The sequence below is a fragment of the Vicugna pacos genome, chromosome 31 (assembly GCF_048564905.1).
Source record: "Vicugna pacos chromosome 31, VicPac4, whole genome shotgun sequence".
NCBI lineage: Eukaryota > Metazoa > Chordata > Mammalia > Artiodactyla > Camelidae > Vicugna > Vicugna pacos.
In genome coordinates this window covers 4480105-4500630 of record NC_133017.1, presented here as the reverse complement: position 1 = coordinate 4500630, position 20526 = coordinate 4480105, and the positions used below count along the sequence as shown (strand labels likewise).

Genomic DNA, 20526 nt, shown 5'->3' with positions numbered 1-20526 from the left:
AAGCAAAAACACAACCTACCTATGGAATGGGAGAAAATGTGTGCAATAAATGAAACTGATAGGGGCTTAATTCCCAGAATATGTAAACAGCTTTCACACTTAATAAGAGAGAAAAACAAACAATTCAATTCAAAAATGGGCAGAAGTCCTAAAGAAACATTTCTCCAATGAAGACGTACAAATGGCCAGTAGGCACATGAAAAAATGTTCAATATCATTCTCAGAGAAATGCAAATCAAAACTGCAATCAAGTATCACCTCTAACCAGTCAGAATAGCCATCATTCAGAAGTTCACAGACAATAAATACTGGAGAGGCTGCGGAGAATTGGGAACACTCCTATACTGTGGTGGGAATGTAGTTTGGTGGAGCCAATGTGGAAAATTGCATAGATGTTTCTCTAAAGAAAAAATTGACCTCCCATATTAACCAGCAATCCCACTCCTGGGCATATATCTAGAAGGAACCCTAATTCAAAAAGACACCTACAACCCAATATTCACAGCAGCAGTATTTACAATAGCAAGACATGGAAACAACCTAAATGTCCACTGACAGATGACTGGATAAAGAGGTTGTAGCATATTTGTCCAATAGACTACTATTCACACATAAAATAATAATAAAATAATGCCATTTGTAGCAACATCAATGGACCTGGAGAATGTCATTCTAAGTGAAGTAAGCCAGAAAGAGAAAAGAAAAAACCAGGTGAGATCGCTCACATGTGGAATCTAAAAAGAAAAATAAAAACAAAGAAACAAAAAGATAAACTTTTCTACAGAACAGAAACAGACACAGAGTCATAGAAACCAAACTATGGTTATCAGAAGGGAAAGGATGTGGGAAGCAATAATTTGGAATTCAAGATTTGCAGATACTGAGTATGTAAAGAATAAACAGCAAGTTTATACTGTATAGCACAGGAGAATATATTTAATATCTTATAGTAACGTATGTTTAAAAAGAGTATGAAAATGAATACAGGTATGTTCCTATTTAACTGAAGTGTTGTGCTGTACACAAGAAACTGACCCAACATTATAAGCTGACTAGACTTCAATGAAAATATATTTAAATAGACCAAAAACGAAAACAATGAAAAAGGATATTATCAAACAAAAACAACAAAGTACTGATTCAGGTTACAATATGGAAGAACTTTGAAACTTTATGCTAAAATAAGCCAGACACAGAAAGCCAAATAGTGACCTTTAAGGTGAACTGTATCTAAGAGTTTATTGTACTACTCCTGTAAATTTTCCGGAGGTTTGAAATCTATCAATATCAAAATAAAATGTATTATACATTAAAAACTTAAAACGCTTCCTCACAGGAGGGCTTTAATTATTAAATGCAGAAATGCATGTAAAGCACTTGGAACAACACTTTGAACATCCACACACAATCACTGCTGTCACTGCCACTCAGAGGGTGGTGCCAGCGCTGATGAGAGCTGCCTCCACTCGCTCCCCTGCAGACAGAAGTGAGGGCCTGAGATCTGACAGGCAGGGTGAGCTTGAACCTGGATCAGACCCAGCCACGTCCCAGACTCTGCATTACCCAACTTTCTTATACAAACTGCAACATGTGTAATGTAAACATGCTTGAGGGACGTATCTTACAACACAGGGAATACAGACAATGTTTTACAGTAAATATATATGGAGCATCTATTGTACACCTGAAACTAATATCATATTTTAACTCATCTATACCTTTATAAAAAATTAAAAAATAATTTTAAAGTGTTATCACTTTAATATTCAATTCGGTTTTTAAGTAACTACTAAACAGCTTAGAATATATAAAAGCATTTAATTGTGCTGTTTGTTTACATATTTATTTACATTCAGACTCTTGCTTGAAGGGAATTTAAACAATTTTTTTAAACACAGCTTAACAACCAAAACAACAAAAAGGCAAAACTGAGAGTGAAGAGAAAATGGAGATTCAATACTTAAATGAAACCACGGGGAGATAAACTCATAAAAATGGATTCCATGAATTCAGGGCAAGTGTTAAAGGCTGACTAGGAATTCAGCTGTAAGATTCTTGGCAGCTAAAGCAAAAAGAAAAAGATGATGGGGTGGGTGGTAGAGCATGTGCTTAGGGTGCACAGGGTCCTGAATTTAAGCCCCAGGGCCTCCACTAACAGATAAATACATCTAATTACCTCACCCCCCAAAAGAGTTCCAAAGAAAAGTAAAAGAGATATTTCTTTTCCAAAAAACCCTGATATTAAATTTGGATTAAATACATAAAAAAAGAAAAAAAGAAAAATAGAGAAGATAAGTGACACTGTGAAGAAAAAGCCCAGCTGGGCTAACAAGCTAAGTCACAAATCTAAGTGTGATAAGTGTCGGTTTACTGATCTAAGTTTTGCTGGGCTACCTGGTAAACCTGAAGTTTAGTGTCAGTTTACTGGGTTAACAAGCTAAATTGTAAATCTAAGGTCAACAATTGTCAATAACGTGATCTTTTCCAAATTGATAAGATTCAGTGCACTGATTCCTTGCTTTTTGTTGTTTGAGCCTTATTGGCTAATAGCCCCATACTTGTAATTAACCCTATAAAACCTCATGTGCAGGTCTTGGAGGTGCTCAGAGCTTCGGAACAGAAGCCCCTCTGAGCCCGCCAGCGTAATAAATCTCAGTACTCCAACCCTCTGAGTGATCCTTGTTTCTTGGCTGGCCTGTTGTTTCTGTAACAACACAAGCGATAATGCCCGTGAAATAAATCTGTGGTGGCTGCTGTCAGGTCCCCATGTCTCACGTGGGAAAATCTGAAACATCCTTCTCACCACTCAGAGTCATCATAAGCCCACCCCACCCCTCCCGCTGTTAAATGCAGGAGCACAGGCAGGACTCAGCCTTTGCTGTCTCTGTGTCATCACAGTGAGATAGGATGGAAGGGGGCAGAGCACAGCCATTCTAGGAAGGCCACAGCAATTAACATCAAAATGGTGAAGGATTCAAACCCCAATAGGCCTTGAGGCTCAGGATGAAGAGATTTAATTTCTAGCAGATCTTAAGCTTCAGTAAACACCCATTGTAATAGTAACATGGTGAATAACATGCCCCCAGACACAATGGCAGTCCCAAGGCTAGCCACAAAATGTCACAGGGTGGGAAATGGCCAACTCCCTGGGAAACCCAGCCCCTTGCCCTAAGGCTGGTCCTTCTATTTATTAGCATATGAAACCACCAAGCCCAAGAAAACAAGCAACACAGCGCCACCTCGCGGTCACCACTCTCTCACCCTCTTCTGAGAAGACCCACACTCTGTCTGTGGAGTGTGCACCTACTTTTAAACTGAGCATCAAACCCCCAAACCTCGTGAAGTTTCTCTTGCATTTCAATGTATCTCTCTGAATAAATCTACTTTTACTCAACACTGGCTTGCTCTTGAATACTTTACTGCATGAAGCCAAGGAACAAAATCTGGTGGGGCACATCCCAGGGGCTCAACCAAAGCCTGGGACACAGCCCTTCTCATGCCCAACGTTTTTTATTCTTGTATCAACAGGACTGGGCTGTCAAGGGTAGTTTGAGTCCCCAGCTAAGGGACAGAAGCAGCCTCCAGTGCTCCAATTGGCGGGCAGCCTCTCCCCCAGTATGGGCCTTGGCGTCTGCCCGGTTCTGTGTTTCTCTATTGTGCTGACTCCCCAGCCAGACAGCGTAATCCTAGGCCTGTCCCCACAAAAACCTTCTCTCCAAAATACAAGCACATCATGTCAGAATCCTCTTGTTCAACCAGGAAATGTTCTGCCCACTTTTTTCCTCCCCAATAAAGTACCCAACTGTCCTCCCTCCCATCTCACCACTTCTTTCTTTGTGAGAACTCTGCACTCGCCAAACTCCATCCTGAACCCAGGTGCCTTGCTGGCTGTGACCAAGATGTTTCTTTCTCACACAGCCTGTGCGTCCTTTCACTTTCCCCTTGTTACCTTAAAAAAGCCTTTCCTGAGTCACCCACCCCTCTGATTCTGAACTAACAAAGTGCTGAGGTTGCAGTCACTGTGTGCATACCTCCCAGGTTTGGCTAGATTTCCATCCCAAGATCTTCATTAAGGAGCTGCATCAAGAAGTTTAAAGAGGCTACTCTTACTTCTGAGCGGAGGAACTTGCAAGAAATTTAAATGGCATTGAAGAGAGTGTTAACCAGGGACAGAGAAGTCGCAGGTCCTAGTCAAAAGTATCATGAGGCAAAATGTTCCTCAAAGGCTCAGAGTGGCTTCTGAACACGGAGTCTGCAGGGAGGATGTGACAGGCAGTGAGTGGGGTGAGTGATAAAGGGTACACTCCCCCAGATGGGGAAGAATAGATTTTTTTCTAGTTTTCCAAACAATTTCTTACTACCTTTTTCCCTTATTGTCACATACCATTTCCTACGAATTAAGCATATCAATGTCAGTAATTTGGGGCACTTGGGAGTAGCTACACGATGCCATTCACAGGGCTGGGGCATGACAGCCACACCAGTCTAGGTTGAAAGACAAGTGGGGGTATTTTCAAGGTAATCACTGGTATGCAGCAAACTCCCCAGCTTCAATGACCTCATCTCAAAGCTGGGGCAAATAAAACTACCAAGTAAAGTGCGTGATGATTATGACCGACAACTTTTTGCTAGGTAATTGCCCGTGACAGCTGCTGCTTAATGGGGAATGAGTTCGATCAATGAGGCCCTGTCTACCTGGCCACATGCGCCCTGCCTTCCTGCCTTGGTGCAGCAGCAGAGCTTGTTTAGCTGAGATGAACGCCCCCAGAGCAGCCCCGATGGGAAACCATCCAGCTCTGCACAACGAGACGTGTTCCTTTCCTTCTCAGAGCTGATCACAGTTTGCTGTCGTCTCTTTTTATGTTTATCCCTTTTGTAACTGCCTCTCCTTTGGAGTTTTTGATCAAGCAGCACAGGGCCAGGTATGTCTTGTGGCCTGCCGGATATTCTGGCCAGGGAAACAGCCTACCCCCCATCTGGCTCTGGTGCTGAACAGAGAGGGCACAAGGCCGAGGGGCCCATGCTGAACAGAGGCCCCTGCACCCAAAATTATGGTCTGACTTTGGGCAAATTACACAGTCTTCTTTATCATGAGATTCCTCATCTGTCCATGAAAATAACTGCCCATGGCACACAGAGTTACAAGGATTAAAGGAAATCACCAAATTCACAACCTAGCCAAGGGGCTACAAGTGCGTCCTCAACAGACAAATGCTGTCTTTACGGCTCTGACACACGCTAAGCGGGGCGGCCCCACACAGTGAACACTGCTAAGTGCCAGTGTGTTAAGTGCTTCATGTGTGCTATAATACTCTATAAAACTTACAACAATTCCAGGAAGAAAAGAATATTATCATGCCCATTTCACAGATTCTCCAACAGTTTAAGAGAGTTTACATTCTAGTCCAAGGCCCTATGGTGAAGAAATGGCGATTTAAACCGGAATCTGGGCCCAGCACATGGCTCCATCTCTATCCCATCCACCTGACCACTTGCTTATGAATTCCATCGGTCCAATACACAAGTTTGCAGCCGGCCATCTCTTAAACGCAATGCGTGCCACCGTTTGTCAGTGTTAGTTAATTACCATAAACAGTTCTCAGAAACCACTACAGTAACGAAAAGTGGACTTAAGGAATTCTGCACTGCGTTCCCCTGTAATGTGCAGAAACCCTTCCCTACACCACCAAATCCAAGTGTATGCTTCCTCCATGTATATGTTTGCATGCGGCTTATTAAAGTAGAAGGTACCTGCAGTAATTCCATCTCGGTTGCTTTCCAAGGTTGCAGATTATACATAATCAGTCTGTGAACGAACATAGTACAATGTGAATGAGAATACTGCAACCATGTCAGTAAATAAAGAATACTGGAACCAAGTCATTAAAGGCTGTCACCACCCCCCAGCTAGGACAAGCCTGCAGCCCAGCCGCTACAGCAACTCACAAGGGTGTCCTCTGAGCACAATCAGAATAAGAAAGGACAGGCTACTGGTCCTAGATAGCTAGGTGCTTGTCTAAAGAATGAATTCAGTGAGTCCAAAATATTTGCTTCCTCCCATACATAGAAAAGCACTAAAGTCTTGAACTTGAGATACCTGGCTTTCTTTAGATAACAAGCAATCTTTTATTGTTCCAACAATCTGGTCTTTGTTGTAAAGCTCCTATATATCCTAGCTCCTTCGCAACCTCTTTGGAGTAGTCCCTCAGAGAGATCTGGCAGGCTGTTATCCCGGCTCCAGCCCTCCCGCCAAATAAAACATAACTCTTAACTTTTAGGCTGCACATGTATTTCACTCAACAGTTTTGGACACCTTGAAGGGACCCACGGCAGACTTCTCTCCACCTGGACTCTCCGAGTAACCGGAGCCTTGGTACCAGCAGTGGCCCTTTGTGCCCATCCGCCTCCTCGGGGAGTCCAGATGAATTTGGGTGAGTCTCTCCTGGTTCTCGGATCTCACATATTGGTTGATGATCCTGAGTTTTATCTGGCGGTATATCCAGGTACGTGGCCCTCCAGTTGAAAGAAATTGGGGTGAATTACCCACCCAGTGGAGACATACTGGGTGGGGCCTGGTTGAAAGATAACAGGAAATACCCACCTTGAGGAGATGTCCAAAGTGGGGCTGGTGGAAATATATGAGGAAAATACTCACCCAGGGGAGACATCCTGAGTGAGTCCAAGTTGAAAGACACTGGGTTCAGGACTGAGTGGTTAGGTAAGAGGCTGGTCTAATATTTTCATCAATTTGGTTACAACCATTGAATTTTTCAGGATAAAAGTTAAAACTCTTATGAGGAACCTTTCAACTCGAAAATTCGGACCAACCTCCTGGCTCGTAACAGCTTTCTCGGGTGACAGAGAATCTTCCAGCTGTGGTAGTGACTAAGACTTCATGCCACAGAGTTGTCCCTGTGGGAAATCTTACCAACAAATTATTCTGGGAACCCGACCTTACAATGGGGAATAGAACATTCAAAAAAAAAAATAAAGAAAAGAAAAGAAAAAGAAATGACAGATTGCCTGTCTCCAACTATTACCCCAGCCAGGTTTATGTACATACAAAACTTACAACATTAATTGGGAGTAAGAAAAAAAAAAACTCACTCTGAAAGTAATTAAGAGGCCTGATAAAAACATGTTTTTGGAATTCTGAACTTATAAAAACAAAATCCCCTTTAGGGGGAACTTGGATTTCTCTTCCTGTGTCCTTGAAATTTAAAAGTTTTATCTTTCTCTGGGTGTATTAAGTGTGTGTATGTATGTATATATATGTTTACTTTATTTTTTAAAGGAAACCTTGGATTCTGCCATACAAAAGGTTCAAGTATTGTGCACATATGGTGGCCACGCAAATAAATTGGGATTCTAAGCAATTCTTTGATTGTACCAATTTTCAGATATTTTGCCATCTTAAACTTTGCTGCATCAGCCTGGACCACAATGGCCTTTAGCTTTTGGAGAGAAAACCTTTGAATTTTATGTAGGCAACACCCCGACAATCATGCGGAAGAGCCGCTTCATCTTATTGGTTTAAAATCACTATATATATATATATAATTTATATATATATTTATATATATATAAATTGATGGCCATATGATGGATCTTTTAATTTGGAAAAACTTTTAAATTGGTGAAAGTTTAAAGAGTTCTCATTATAAACAGCTGTATTATTGGTACCTATTAAAATCAAGTTTAAATGTAGAAAAATATATCTAATGGTTAACCTAAGAACTTAGTTAAAATAATAAAACTGGTTTGAAAAGCTACATTTGTGTTTTTCCTTCCCAATAAATGGTTCTAGAGATGCTAATAAAAACTTAGAATAATTAATGTTAATTAAATTGAGTAACTGGAAAAAAGATTGTAAAAATGTCATTAAAAAACGATAAGTAGCTTATCCCAAATGGATAAATATTTTTATATGGTTATTTTGAATGAGGTAAATAAAATGGACATTTTTGGATTTACATACAAGGTTTTGATACTACACTACGTAAAGTTAAAAAAAAAGGACCAAAGAAATCACCTACTCCCCCCCAACATTAAAGTTCAAACAAGTCAGTTTTATTTACCACAGTTTAAAATATATGTATATATAGACTGAAATACTTGATCAATGATTGCGACAACAGACCAATTAATGAAATTAAAAACTGAGAAGGGCCTAAGCTCTTTGGCTGAAACTTGGGCATCCTAGAGACTTCTATAAAATTATATACAATGCACAAAAAAAAAAATGCTTCTGGCACTCCTTCTAGAAATAAGAATTATTGATTAAACCTAATAAATATAAAAATTAAAGGTATAAGATTTAATAAAATTGAGATAAAAGATTGTGAAGTTGTTATATTTAAATGGTCTTTATACAATCCTTTTGCTTGTGTTGTGGGATAGATATGTTTCAGTGGAAAAACGCTTCCCCTTCTTGGTATTATAAGGCTGGGCACATATCTGTCCCTCTGAAAATATTAATTGAACAAATTAAAGGAAACCAATATTGATACATGAGCCGTCCAATATAACATAAATCTAAGAACTAATATTGAGTGGCTAATAAAAAAATATAATTAGAGTTTTACCCTGGGTTTAACTTATAACTCAAGGAAAAGAGACCTTACTAAATGCCTTATGCAAGCTTTGGAAGACATGATACAGTAAACCTTAAAATTTTAAAACATGGAACTCTTTGTTTACAGCTCTTCTCACTGACACAAAAATGTCAATTAAGGAGATAAAGTTGGGTCTGGTTGACAGAGCAGTTCTCTGGGGACCTGGAAGAGAGTGTCTTTGTCTTGCAGATCAGAAATATAAATACAACAAACAGTGATCTTAGACTGAGCCTAATTCCCTCAACGAAATAGAACTTAAGGCCAAGAAATTTTTGGCATTTTAGAACTCAGAACTCTGACGGGCCCTTCAGACGTTGTGAAGAAATCTTAACTGTCTGTTTCATAAATAATATGCCTTAGTGATTTGAGCAAGCAAATTCAGCTTACTGCAACTTTTATTATACCTATCTTATAAGTAAGTTTTAAAGTGAAGCTATGAGATCTCTAGCTTTTGTCTGATTATAAGCCAGCGTACACATTATAGTGGTGAGATATTTCTACTGCTAAAAAAAAAAAAAAGTCAAGGTGAAAGAGCTCTGCTTAATTGACGTAAAAAAATAAGAACTTAAAAATTAAGAATTTTTAAGATAAAAACTGAACAAATTGACTTTCAGCATCGCGTGAAATGGAAAATATTCAATATTAAGATAATATTTGATATTGTTTAGTTTAGTTTAAATATGTTCTAATTAATATAGACATCTTTAAAGTCATCAATATTAAGTATAATAACTTTACTGTACCTAGGTTTAATGAAAGTCAAATAAAATCCTGTTATATCTGTTGCAGATTTGTCAAAAAAAAAGACAGTATTAATGTGGTGTGGTAAAATTTTAAGTAAATTAAATGCAAATGAGATGAGAGCTTTGGGTAAATATTTAATATATATTTTTAAAATGTTTGCTTAAGATAATCTCTAAACGTTTGGTATCTTTAAATTCTAGAGATGTGCTAAATTAAGTTAAATGATGGGATTTATTAAATAGCTATGCCATTTTCAGATTAAAATAAGATTGAAATATGAATTACTTAATATTTAACTTCCTCTTACAGTGAAACTAAAGGTGTTTAGAAATATTAATAAATGGTTGGTGCCACACCGAAAAAGTCTCTATTATTAAGGGAATGATCTCAGTATCCAAGGAAAGTAATATAAATGTGTAAAGGAAGATATAAGAATGGAATTATATTTTGTTAATGAAAAATAGTGACTTTCTCCTGAAGCTGGTTACTTCTGAATGGAAGAGAAAATAAGGGACACATTAATATGAGTATAGAAATCTGTGGAAGGCTTGTGGAAAAGGTAACCTGAGGAAAGTGTTTTGTACGTGGTCAGAATTGGCTAAGTTTAGAATCAAATTGGGCAACGTAAGTGAAACTTAGAACTAAGCTGGTACAAGAATAGATTTGGTTTTCTCTCTGTTAAGAGGAAAAAATTTTCTTAAAATGTTAATCCACATTCAGTAACAGATTGTAAAACTACTTATACCACTTAGCTGATCTGTTCTGCCTTCACTTTTGATGTATTTTCTTGTTAATGAATTAGTACTACTTTACAGTGTTCTATATGTTTATCTGACCAAGTGTTCTGAAATCTTTTAACAAGCTCTACAAATATCAAATTCTAATTAAAGTTCTTTTAATCTCCAGTTAAGTTTGGGATGCTACAGAGGGCCCCTGAAACATCCCAAAGAGAGATTTTAAACTAGTAAGATTCATTTGGCATGTTAAATAACATGGTATTGTCAAATGAATCATAAAACTTTTAAGGTTATATTGAATGAGAAAATATTATTAATATAGATATTGTAGAAATTATATGGACTCCCTAAAATTCTGGTATATCTGAAATGTTACCAGTGATAATTATGGGTATAGTGAACAGGTTTCTTTATCGATTATATTGTAACGGTTTTTAACCATGCTTTTAAAACTTTTGTCATTTATAGACAGTTAATTGTTTTCTTCTGCTGGTTTTACAAAATGCTTTCTCTTCAAGGAGATTTACTGTTTTCTAATAAATTTCAAACTATAGCACTGAACTAAACTGGATAAGAAATTTTAAAGTTCTAATGGAAACTCTCATTAAAAGAATTAGTTACATGGGACTGAGTAAACTGGTGAATATGATTATAATTTTTGATATTGTTTGAAATACTACTGGCTTTTAACCTGTTTCCCAGACATAAAGAATCTCTTCTCCTTAAGCTAGTTATGGTTCACAGCAATTTGATAAATTATACCTATGTATACAGACTTGGAACAGTTATCTTTTCTCTCTATCTGATCCCTCAAGAGACTAAAAATACTTAGGTCCCCAGTGGCTCTATCAGACAAATTAGTAAAATCATCTCCTAAGAGATATAGGAGTATAAAGGTATTTTAAGGATTTTAACGAGAAAAGAATTTACCTAAATCTGTAAGGCAGAAACCCATGAAAAGCCTTGACGTGGCTTTCTTGGCCTTAGCAAACCTTATTAACATTCTACCCTGAGACTCCGTATTAAAACTTCCAACACAGCCAATTTAAAATAGCCTATATTATCAAATAATCAGACTTCACTTGTAAAGAAATTAATCTTCATTTGGTTTTATTTGAGAAAACTGAGGGTAACCTTAGAGAGAAAAAAAGATTATATTTTAGTGGATACTAATTCTAGTTTTGTTAATTGAGGTCCATATTTACTAAGACACTTCCCAGATCATTCCTTGCTGTAATGTCACATTGCTGTACAGTTTAATTGAATTATGAAAAGGATACAGTATGTTTGTTTGTGAAGCTCAGTAATCTATCCTTGGGTAAAGTTCCAATGCCCCATGACCTGAAGCCAGGGAATTATACATACTGGAAGAGGGATGATTTAAATTACTGTCTCCATCCTGAATGGAAGGGCCCTTTATCAGGCACTCTTAACTAGACCATACACACCAAAGCTGAAGGAAACAGACTATAGGATTCATTTCCTATCAGAAACAGCCCCTGCAGTGCACTGGCCAATAGAGCACTGCTCACGTTAAAGCAATGCCCAATTGGAGAAAAATCTACCAGGCCAGGATGAGAAGACGACATCTGAGCTAGACAGCTGACCGAAGGCACCGGACCAGGCCTGTATAACAATTACTTTGATAATTTCTCCAACCTTTGATTATGAACTACTCCAATTGTTAAGCTTATGATAAATTACCTATGTCTAGTACTTCTGTGTTACCTTGGTGGGTTTCCCTACTACAAGGCTCTAACTAGATAGCCCTCAGAAACATTATTCTCAAAAGAAATTATAGTTCTGCTTAGGCCACTGTTGATCTTACAAGGTGGGAGACTTCACCTGGCCAATTAATACCTGCTGTGAGCCTGACAATAAATATGAACTTTCTCATAAGATCAAACTCAATGAGAAACACAAAATTTTAACCCCAAAATACAACTTCTCGACTATTAAATTCTTACTCGTGACTTTATTAACGTTACTAGTTATATTACTTATATCCTGTCTATTTTATAAAATTGTTGTCTGTTACATTTCCCAATGTGTAACTAGGCCTACAAGATTGATGATTGCTAAACATCTTGAAGAAACAGATAGAATTTATAACTTTGAATAAAATAAATATAATAATGTGATTCTAGGTATGGGAATGAGCAATGAAGGGTAAACACTTCCTGGATCATAATAGACTAGTAAGACAGGTGATCCAGAGAACTTTTAGTATCAACAAGGCCTAATAAAAAAATCTAACACCTTGAATGGCAACTCAGAAGATTCTTCACCTGAAATAGGAATGAGCTATCGTAGCACCGTGGGACAAAATTGGTCATGAAATGTCTCTCAAAATATTGGTCGAATTTAGGACCAAGGGGGAGCACTGTGAATGAAAATACTGCAACCATGTCAGTAAACAAAGAATGCTGAATCCAAGTCATCAGCGGTTGCTGCCAACCCCCAGCGAGGAGAGGCCTGAAGCCCGGCATCTCAGCCACTCACAGAGGTGCCCTCTGAGCTGACTCAGAGTAAGAAAGGACAGGATACTGGCCCTAGATAGCCAGGGGCTTGCCAAAGGAATGAATTCAATGACCCAAATGTTTGCTTCCCACCATACATAGAAAAGCACTAAATACTTGAACTTGAGATATCTGGCTTTCTTCAGATAACAAGCAATTTTTTTATTGTTCCAATTACCAATTAGCTTCTATATATCCTAGCTCCTCCCCTACCTCTTGGGAGCAGTCCCTCAGAGTGATCTGAGAGGCTGTCATCCCGGCTCGAGTCCTCCAGCCAAATAAAACAAATCCCTTAACATTTAGGCTGAACGTTTATTTCAATGAAGTCCCAGAATAGACACAACTCATCAATTCTGTAATGGAACACACTGAATCAGGAACCAAAAGCGTGTTCTAGTCCCGAAAAACTACGGTTTCCTCATTCTTCCTGTCATTATACAATCCCTCCAGAACTCATTAACTTTCTGTCTGCTCCTCTGGCAACAAAACTCGTAGAAGACTCAACTCAGCAGAGCGCCCTGCTGGGGAGAACACCCCGCAGAAGCACTGCAGGCTGCCTGCCCTCCTGCACGCTCTGCTGACCCTTGGTGTACTCGGTGGAGACCAGGCCAACAGAGCTCTTCCCAACAGCTGCAAAGTCGCACACGTTAAATAAATCACTTTATTTTATACGATATTTTACGTATATACCCATCTCTGAAAACAGCTTTGCCAGAAGCCCAAAGCTTCAACATCAATCTGCAAAGGCAAATCCGGTCCCCAAGGGAAAACAAGACTTTAGACGAAGTTAAGGACTCCAAAGTCCTCTCAAGGACCGTCAACCAAACTGCCTGCAGGTCTGCAGCTGCAGGCGGTTACATGACTGGTTTTAAAGCACCCTCCTCCTGCCCTCGGGCGCTACAATGTCCCTCTACGCCCTCCCTTCTCAGGGTAAGAGCAGCCGCTGCAGAACCTTGCAGGGCAGCACTGACAGGACTGGACAAAGAGGAACAGAGCTAAACTAAGCCTTCTGATGACACGAGCTTGTCACTCTGTCACTTTACAGATGAAGATATATAGAGAGAGGTGGAGTGATATTGCTCAAAGTCACACCGCTAATAAGTGGCAAAGTCTATATCTCTGTTCTTCCCTTCGGCATGACGCCCCAGCTGGGAAGCCCACAGGGTTCTCTCGTGCCTGCCTGAATAGTCCTTTCCTGTCACTCATAACCCAACACAGGGTCTGACTCTAGCCTGTCTTTTCAGCATCTTTTCCCTCCAGTCTCGCAGGAACAAGGCGGTTTGGGCCACTGTATGACTTCCGGCTCCCAGAAAACTCAGTGCTTAGGCTGGTCTTGCCTGTGCATCCGGCCCCCTGCTCAGAGGCTCTTCCTCCCCTGCAGGAGGACGTTCACACTCTCTGCAGGGACAACCCCTCAGGGGAGCCCTCTTCTCGCCCTCAGCACGGCAGGTGTCCCAGGCCACATCCCGAGCTGCCCCATTAGGACTGCGGGTGCCCAGGTCTGCTAATCAGACCAGCAGCATCAGAGCCAGGGAGTATGCCCGGGCCACCCTGTAAACCTAATGCCCTCCTCACAGCCCCCAGCCAACAGGTCACCTGGAAGTCACAGCAAGTGCCCCACCCAATCCACAAGCCTCTTCATTTGCCAGCACCGCTGATGTCTGGTCTCCAAACTTTGGTCAGTTTTGCACAAAACAGCACCTTCAACTGTGAAGCAGGGGATTTTCACTTCTGCTCCCCATCCTTACTGGAAACGTCAAGGGAAACGAAGAGGCCTTTTCTCAACACTTTTCTGAAGACACCCTCCCACCCACAATACTCATATGCTCAAGAGCTTTGGGTCCACGTGATTTTGTTTCTCTTACGCTAAGTGGCTCAAAACACTGCGGGATTCTTTCTCCTTTGAGGCTATTAGCACTCAGTATATCGGCTTTAACCTGTTTTTGTCTCTGTCTTCAGTATCCCTAGCAGTTGCCACTTCTTATTCCCTTCAGCAGCCTCCCTCCCAACATCTAGTCTAGGAAATCTGCTGTGATGAGGGGCCCGGGGGCAGTCACAGAAGATGCAACTAAGGCACAGAGAGGCTACATAATTTGCCCAAGAAAATCAGCTTCAACCCCCAACAGTGTGTGTCACTTCCCTGTTTAACTCTTACGTTAAGCAAGCTAACTTTTTGTAGATTATGGTTATAAACAGATGAGGTATAAAAATACAAACAAGGACACACATCAATTCTAAGATGTTCCTTAACTCCAATATTTTGTTTCTATTTATTTCTATTAAAAAAAATTAAGAACCTCTGCAGTCTGAATAGCAAAATGTTACTGGGCTTTAAATCCAGAATATAGAGGTGTTAAGTGAGTCATTACTCATATTTATTTGTATGTTCACAAGACAAAATGATTTGAAAGTCCCTCTCCCCTCCCCCTACTCACTACTGGCTCTCACCTGAGCTCCCAGACCACACATTTAACAGCCTTTAAATTTACCCACAGCTGAACTCCTCAGTTTTCCCCCAGAACTCCCTCTGCAGCTTTCCTCCTCAGAGCACCGCAGGAGCATCATTTACCTCATTAATTCACACAGAAAACTGGGCCTTACTCCATCCTACATTCACAGACAGAATTAATCCTTTACTTTTTACCATCTAAACGTGCCTTCAATCTGTTCGCTTTTACCCAATGACCGTCCCACCGCTCTAGTGGAAGCCACCAACACTGCGCACCTGGACTCACGATTCTCCCAAGTGGCCCCACAGCCACTCTCCCCTACTTGAGACAAATGGGATTGTGCCACTCCCGTGCTTTTGGGACTGTTTTCAAACTCACTCTTCTTAGAAGAAACCCCAATTTCTTCACCTGCTGAAGGTCTTTGCTATAAAATTGTCAGCTCAGGGAGGGCAGGACACCCCCTTTTCCCTCGGCCCCACCTTCTGGCAGAGCATCAGCTTGGGAGGACCTGCTGAGCTACACCAGCCTATATTCTAAACCTGGTCTTGTGTTCTTAGCAAACTGCTTCACTTATCCATACAAATCCAAGGTAGATTAGAAAGATTTTAGATGTTTAGCTAGACTATTGATTTGGGGATTTTGCACTAGCAACTTGCAATTATATGTTCTAATGTTTCTGTCTTCTTAAAACCACACCCCGATTAAAGGAGTATATGTGGAATGTCTTCAGAGTAAAAGAGACTGTACTTTTATAGAATTTATATTTTATAACATGAACAACCCGGGCAGAATCACAAATGAAACTGCCTCACAAGTGACAGAAGACAGGTGAGAGGCATAAAGCAACAGGTAGCAAAGATGTTAACAGCAAAGTTGATTCTCCAACCCCACCAAAATTTCCTGAAAGGATCATTCTGAATTTTAAAAGTAAAAGACTATCATATAGAGAAATGAAATAAATAATCCTCTTCATCAGGGTTTCAAGATCTCACTCCAGATTCTTTAGCAGGCCATACTGAATCCTAGCACAGATAAATCAGATGGACTAGTGGTGAGAATGTTCCAGGAAAAGTGCAGTAATTCCTCCACTTGTGTAAGAACATGCACTCACCTGCCGAAGGTGAAAGTAGACCGCATCCTGGAGAAACTCGGAAGCTTCCAGGCTCCGCTTCTGGATGCCGAGGACACGGACAGCTTGGAAGCATGCTTCTAACTCAGTCACCGGCATTCTTACACTGCAGGGGAAACGGAGGCCCCCAGTCAAGAGCAGAGATGTTCCAGTCGTGTATCACAGGCCATGCCTCGGGGACTCAGTGCCCTGCAGCAGCCCGGCCCCAGGCGAGGACACGCAGCGTGGCCCACCCAAGCAGGCGGGGCACTGTGCTTGAGAAAGCCCATCCCTCATGGGGGCAAGAGGGGCTGGTGGGTTTGAGTGAACTTGTAATTGCCCAAAGAAATATGCCTGCATTCATTCAAGTGATGCAAACAACAGTATCAGGCTATTTAACAAAATTTCAATTGTCAGTGGAAATTTTGCCGTTCCTTTCCGCTTGTCCTCGGCACTCTGAGACAGGCTTAGGCTCTCTTACACCTGCAGCTCTGAAGTAATAGTTGTGAAGTCATTTTACTTTGCTGCAAGTGTCCTCACTCCCCGTTTCACATTTTCTGTCCTCTCTTAACACAGTCGGATATCTTCCTGGATCCTTCCCTGAGTTCCTTGTTCCTCCTCCTCAGATCCTGAGATAAAGGACAAGTGAAGACACATGACCAGAAAGGCACTGTGGACTTGAACGAAGTCCTCAGTGACCCCCTAGGTGAGTGCTGCCCACCCCTTACCTTCGATTCTCAAGGTTCTGCACAGGGTGACATACAGCCCAGAGAGGTGGCCCAGGTAAATTAAAACCTATGTGGCTTGGGTGCGGGGACAGGTACAGGAGCTGGTTCCGGAGCCAGGCCCCTCACCACCTGTGCTCCCCTCTCTCCCGAGGTCCCGCTGCCAAGCACTCAGGATCCGTGATCTTATGTCCTACTCTTCTACTCTACTCAAACACTTTTCCTTTTCCTTTTTCCCCTAACTATCCCCAGCTGGAGTGATTTTTCAATCACAGTATCTGAAAAAATTTCCTGCAGCCGAAAAAGAAGTCTCCAGAGGACAATGCCCATATGCAGGTTCCTGAAGAGAGCCCCTGTCTAGGGGGACCCTCACCAACACTCACGGGGCATCAGACATGTTGCAGGGTTGGCCACCCCAACAAGAGTTTGCTGTCACACCAGGGCCCGCACAGCATCCCTGCTCACAAAAATATTGTTGGACCACTTATCGGTTATTAAGAAGCAAAAATAAAAAATTGCTCATGTTTCTTACTAAAATTATCTATGAAGCTGAAAAGGGAATTGTAATAAAAAAGAACAATTTTGACCCTATGTTTGATCTATTCCTTTGGCTTTAAACCTGTGCCCTGTTTTCTAGGCTCAGACTTGGTAGATCTGCACCATTTGTAAAAGAAAGTTGCCTTTAGCCTGAAATCTACAGGAAAGCCTATTCTCCTGGCCCTGATCTTTAAAAATGTTAGCTCATCTGCACTTCTGTAGAGATGGCATGTTGCAAAATAGAGAATAACCTTTGTTTTTTTGGAGGTTTTACAGGGGCACCATGATTTGATCCACATGGACACCTGCAAGAACAGTGGATTCAGAGGACAAACAATTCATGCAGCAAGAAGTATGCAACAACCAACCACAACCCAGCCCCTTTTTATTATAAAAGGAGATTGAATTCTGACTTGGGGAAGATGGATCTCGAGGATATCTGTCTGCCGTCTTCTGGGTCTGCCAGCGTTGCAAGTAAAGTCACTATTCCTTGCTCCAACACCTCATCCCCCAGTTTATTGGCCTGTCATGTGGCAAGCAGAACGAGTTTGGACTCGGTAACAAAATGAGTGCATTGGAGGTAGTATTTATACACTGTTTCCTTGTTTCCAATATGTAACATGTACATCATTTATGATCTAGTGCAAATAATTCATCAAAGACAACCACAAAAAGAAAGTTTACTCACCTAGCTATCAACACTGAAGTCACAACCTGTCAATTTTATATGCTGTTTAACAACACAACGGAAAAATATAATATAGGGAGTTAATTCCATGGAAATAAAATTATTTTTACTCCTTCAATACTTTTTCTTTTCTTTTCTATTTTATTTTGTTTTGCCTATTGAAAGGAAAATAATAGTCAAATCATTTTATTTAACGTATTTTTGTTATAGTTACATTCTTTAAATACTACAAAGATTTAAATTACAAAAACAAATTGTTCATATATTAGTATAAAGATATATACACAATCAATGGGGATTAGGAAAGGAATGGACATTTACTAAAAATCCACTGCAATCCAGTCTTTTACAAGCATATCCTGGAATATAAGCTCTTTGATCCAGGGGTCCCCACCCCCTTTCTCACTGCCGAGTGCCTTAGTAATCAAATACCAAGGAACCATCATACAACCACGCGATAAGTACTTTAGGTATAAATGAGGGAATTAGCTCATCAATTCTAAAACAAAAACCATAAAATAAATACAGAACTTATTTACAGATAAAGAAAATTGAAACTCAAAAAAATAAAGTTACTTCCCCAAGGTCACAAAGCTAATAACTGGTAAAGACAAGATTTGAACTCATCTGCCTGATTCTAAAAACTAAGGTGGAAAACCAATTCGACTGGGGAGGGTCCAGCAGCACAGCCTATCACCCTATATTTGTTCAGATCTAGCCTTAGACAGCCTGAGACAGCACCCCATTCCTATGGAACTTGAGGGAAAACAATAACAATAAGGATTTTATATCCAGTTTGTTAGGTCTCATTTATATAAAGTGTCAGCAGGTCAGAAGAAAAACTCTGGAAAATATGAGTGGGTCCAGAGCTTTTTGCTGATTAGAAACTCAGTCTATCAGTCCAGAGTGACCTTCCCATGAGAGGGCACATGAACATAAACTAAAGGCAGCTGAGCAATGAAAACTAACAAGACCCTGGAACTCAAGCAAGAAGGATCCCTGCCATCCCCCAACCAGTTGCCTCTTCACCCGCGTGGACACGATGGCAGGAGACCCAGGTTCTTGTCCAAGTTACACCATCATGGATTCTCACCCATAAAAAGTTACCACTCTATGCTGTCTTAAGTCACTTAAAACTCAAATATGATGACACCAATATCTCAGCAGAATATCTATGTCTCCACTTCCTCTCTTCTAAGAGGAGAATATTTCTATGGACACAAAGCAGAAATCCAATTTAAAAAACCATGCACGAAGCCAGGCGAAATTCTGCTCAAGAGACTTTGCTCTCACGCTCAGTAAATGAAAACTCAGAAAAAGTGGTCCTTCTCCCTCAGCAAATGGGAGGTAGCCTGATGTGTGTGTGTGTGTGTGTGTGTGTGTGTGTAAATCAAATACAATCAAGTGTGGGATGTGTACAGCTTTTTTTGTCACTGTCATTTCATGGGGATGAGCCAACATTTAAAGTAATTTGAATCTGGTGTTCTGAGAGATTCTCAGGAACTTGGTGGAGGAGGTGAAAGAGAAGAGTAAAGGAGGAAAGAGGTACATGAAGCAAAGAAGTAAGAATACTGCCAGGGAAAGGCAAGACGTTAGTTTTGTTCTTCCTTGCACCACATATAAATTAGGGACTCGCTTTCCCCTGATGACTTATCGAGCACTGAGTTGCAGAAGAAGAGGCAACAGCCCAATTCTTACTGAGCTTGTGACTGTACGTGGCATCTTATAGACACAAATCATTTACCCTGATCAAACACTCTAGCAGCAGGCCGTAATTCTCCTGTTTTGAGAGACAGGAGTTCAAACAGGATGTATAACTTGACAAAAGTCAGAGGACCAGTAAACTAAAGAGGATGAATTCAAACTCAGATCTGAATGCAGTCTGATCTTCCCACTCCCAGGACTGGAAAATCCTTAACACACAGGCTCCCCAGCTCCTCTGCAGTGTTCCTGGCACCAAGCATTTCCCATGGCAATGGTCACCAGTTCTCACAGACACAGCGCTGTGTGCAGCCAATGACCTTGATCAGACCTTGATCATCTACCTGCCACACCCACCAGGCTTCACCATACAGGCAGGAAAGCTGGCTTTCAAGTGCATACAAAGCCATCCCTGGTCTAACCTGGTCTCTTCTGTGGCTTCTCCAGCCTAAAGGTAGCCATGAAACTGCTCACAGTTTGTACATGAGCCTCACAACCTCTCTCCATTTGTCTCCCCACCTATACTACTTAGCTAAGACCATTTTGAGAATCTTGGACACAAATTTTTAAAAACAAAAAAGAAAGGATTCTGGAACAAGTACTTAATACTTACAATTTTAAATGACAAGTTACAAAGTGAGTATTTACAAACCTAATCTTCCTTTCTAAATGTCAGATTTAAGCATTTAAAAATATAATAGC

At 40.6% G+C, this 20526-nt stretch overlaps 1 protein-coding gene across 1 annotated transcript in view; it reads right to left on the bottom strand.

The window, feature by feature from the left end:
- LOC116277476 (uncharacterized) overlaps nucleotides 1-20526 on the bottom strand; it is a 126840-nt gene that overhangs the window by 79019 nt on the left and 27295 nt on the right. Inside the window, exon 2 of the mRNA XM_072952715.1 lies at nucleotides 16177-16300. Coding sequence (XP_072808816.1) covers nucleotides 16177-16300 — 124 coding nt within the window. The remainder of the gene's footprint in view (nucleotides 1-16176; nucleotides 16301-20526) is intronic.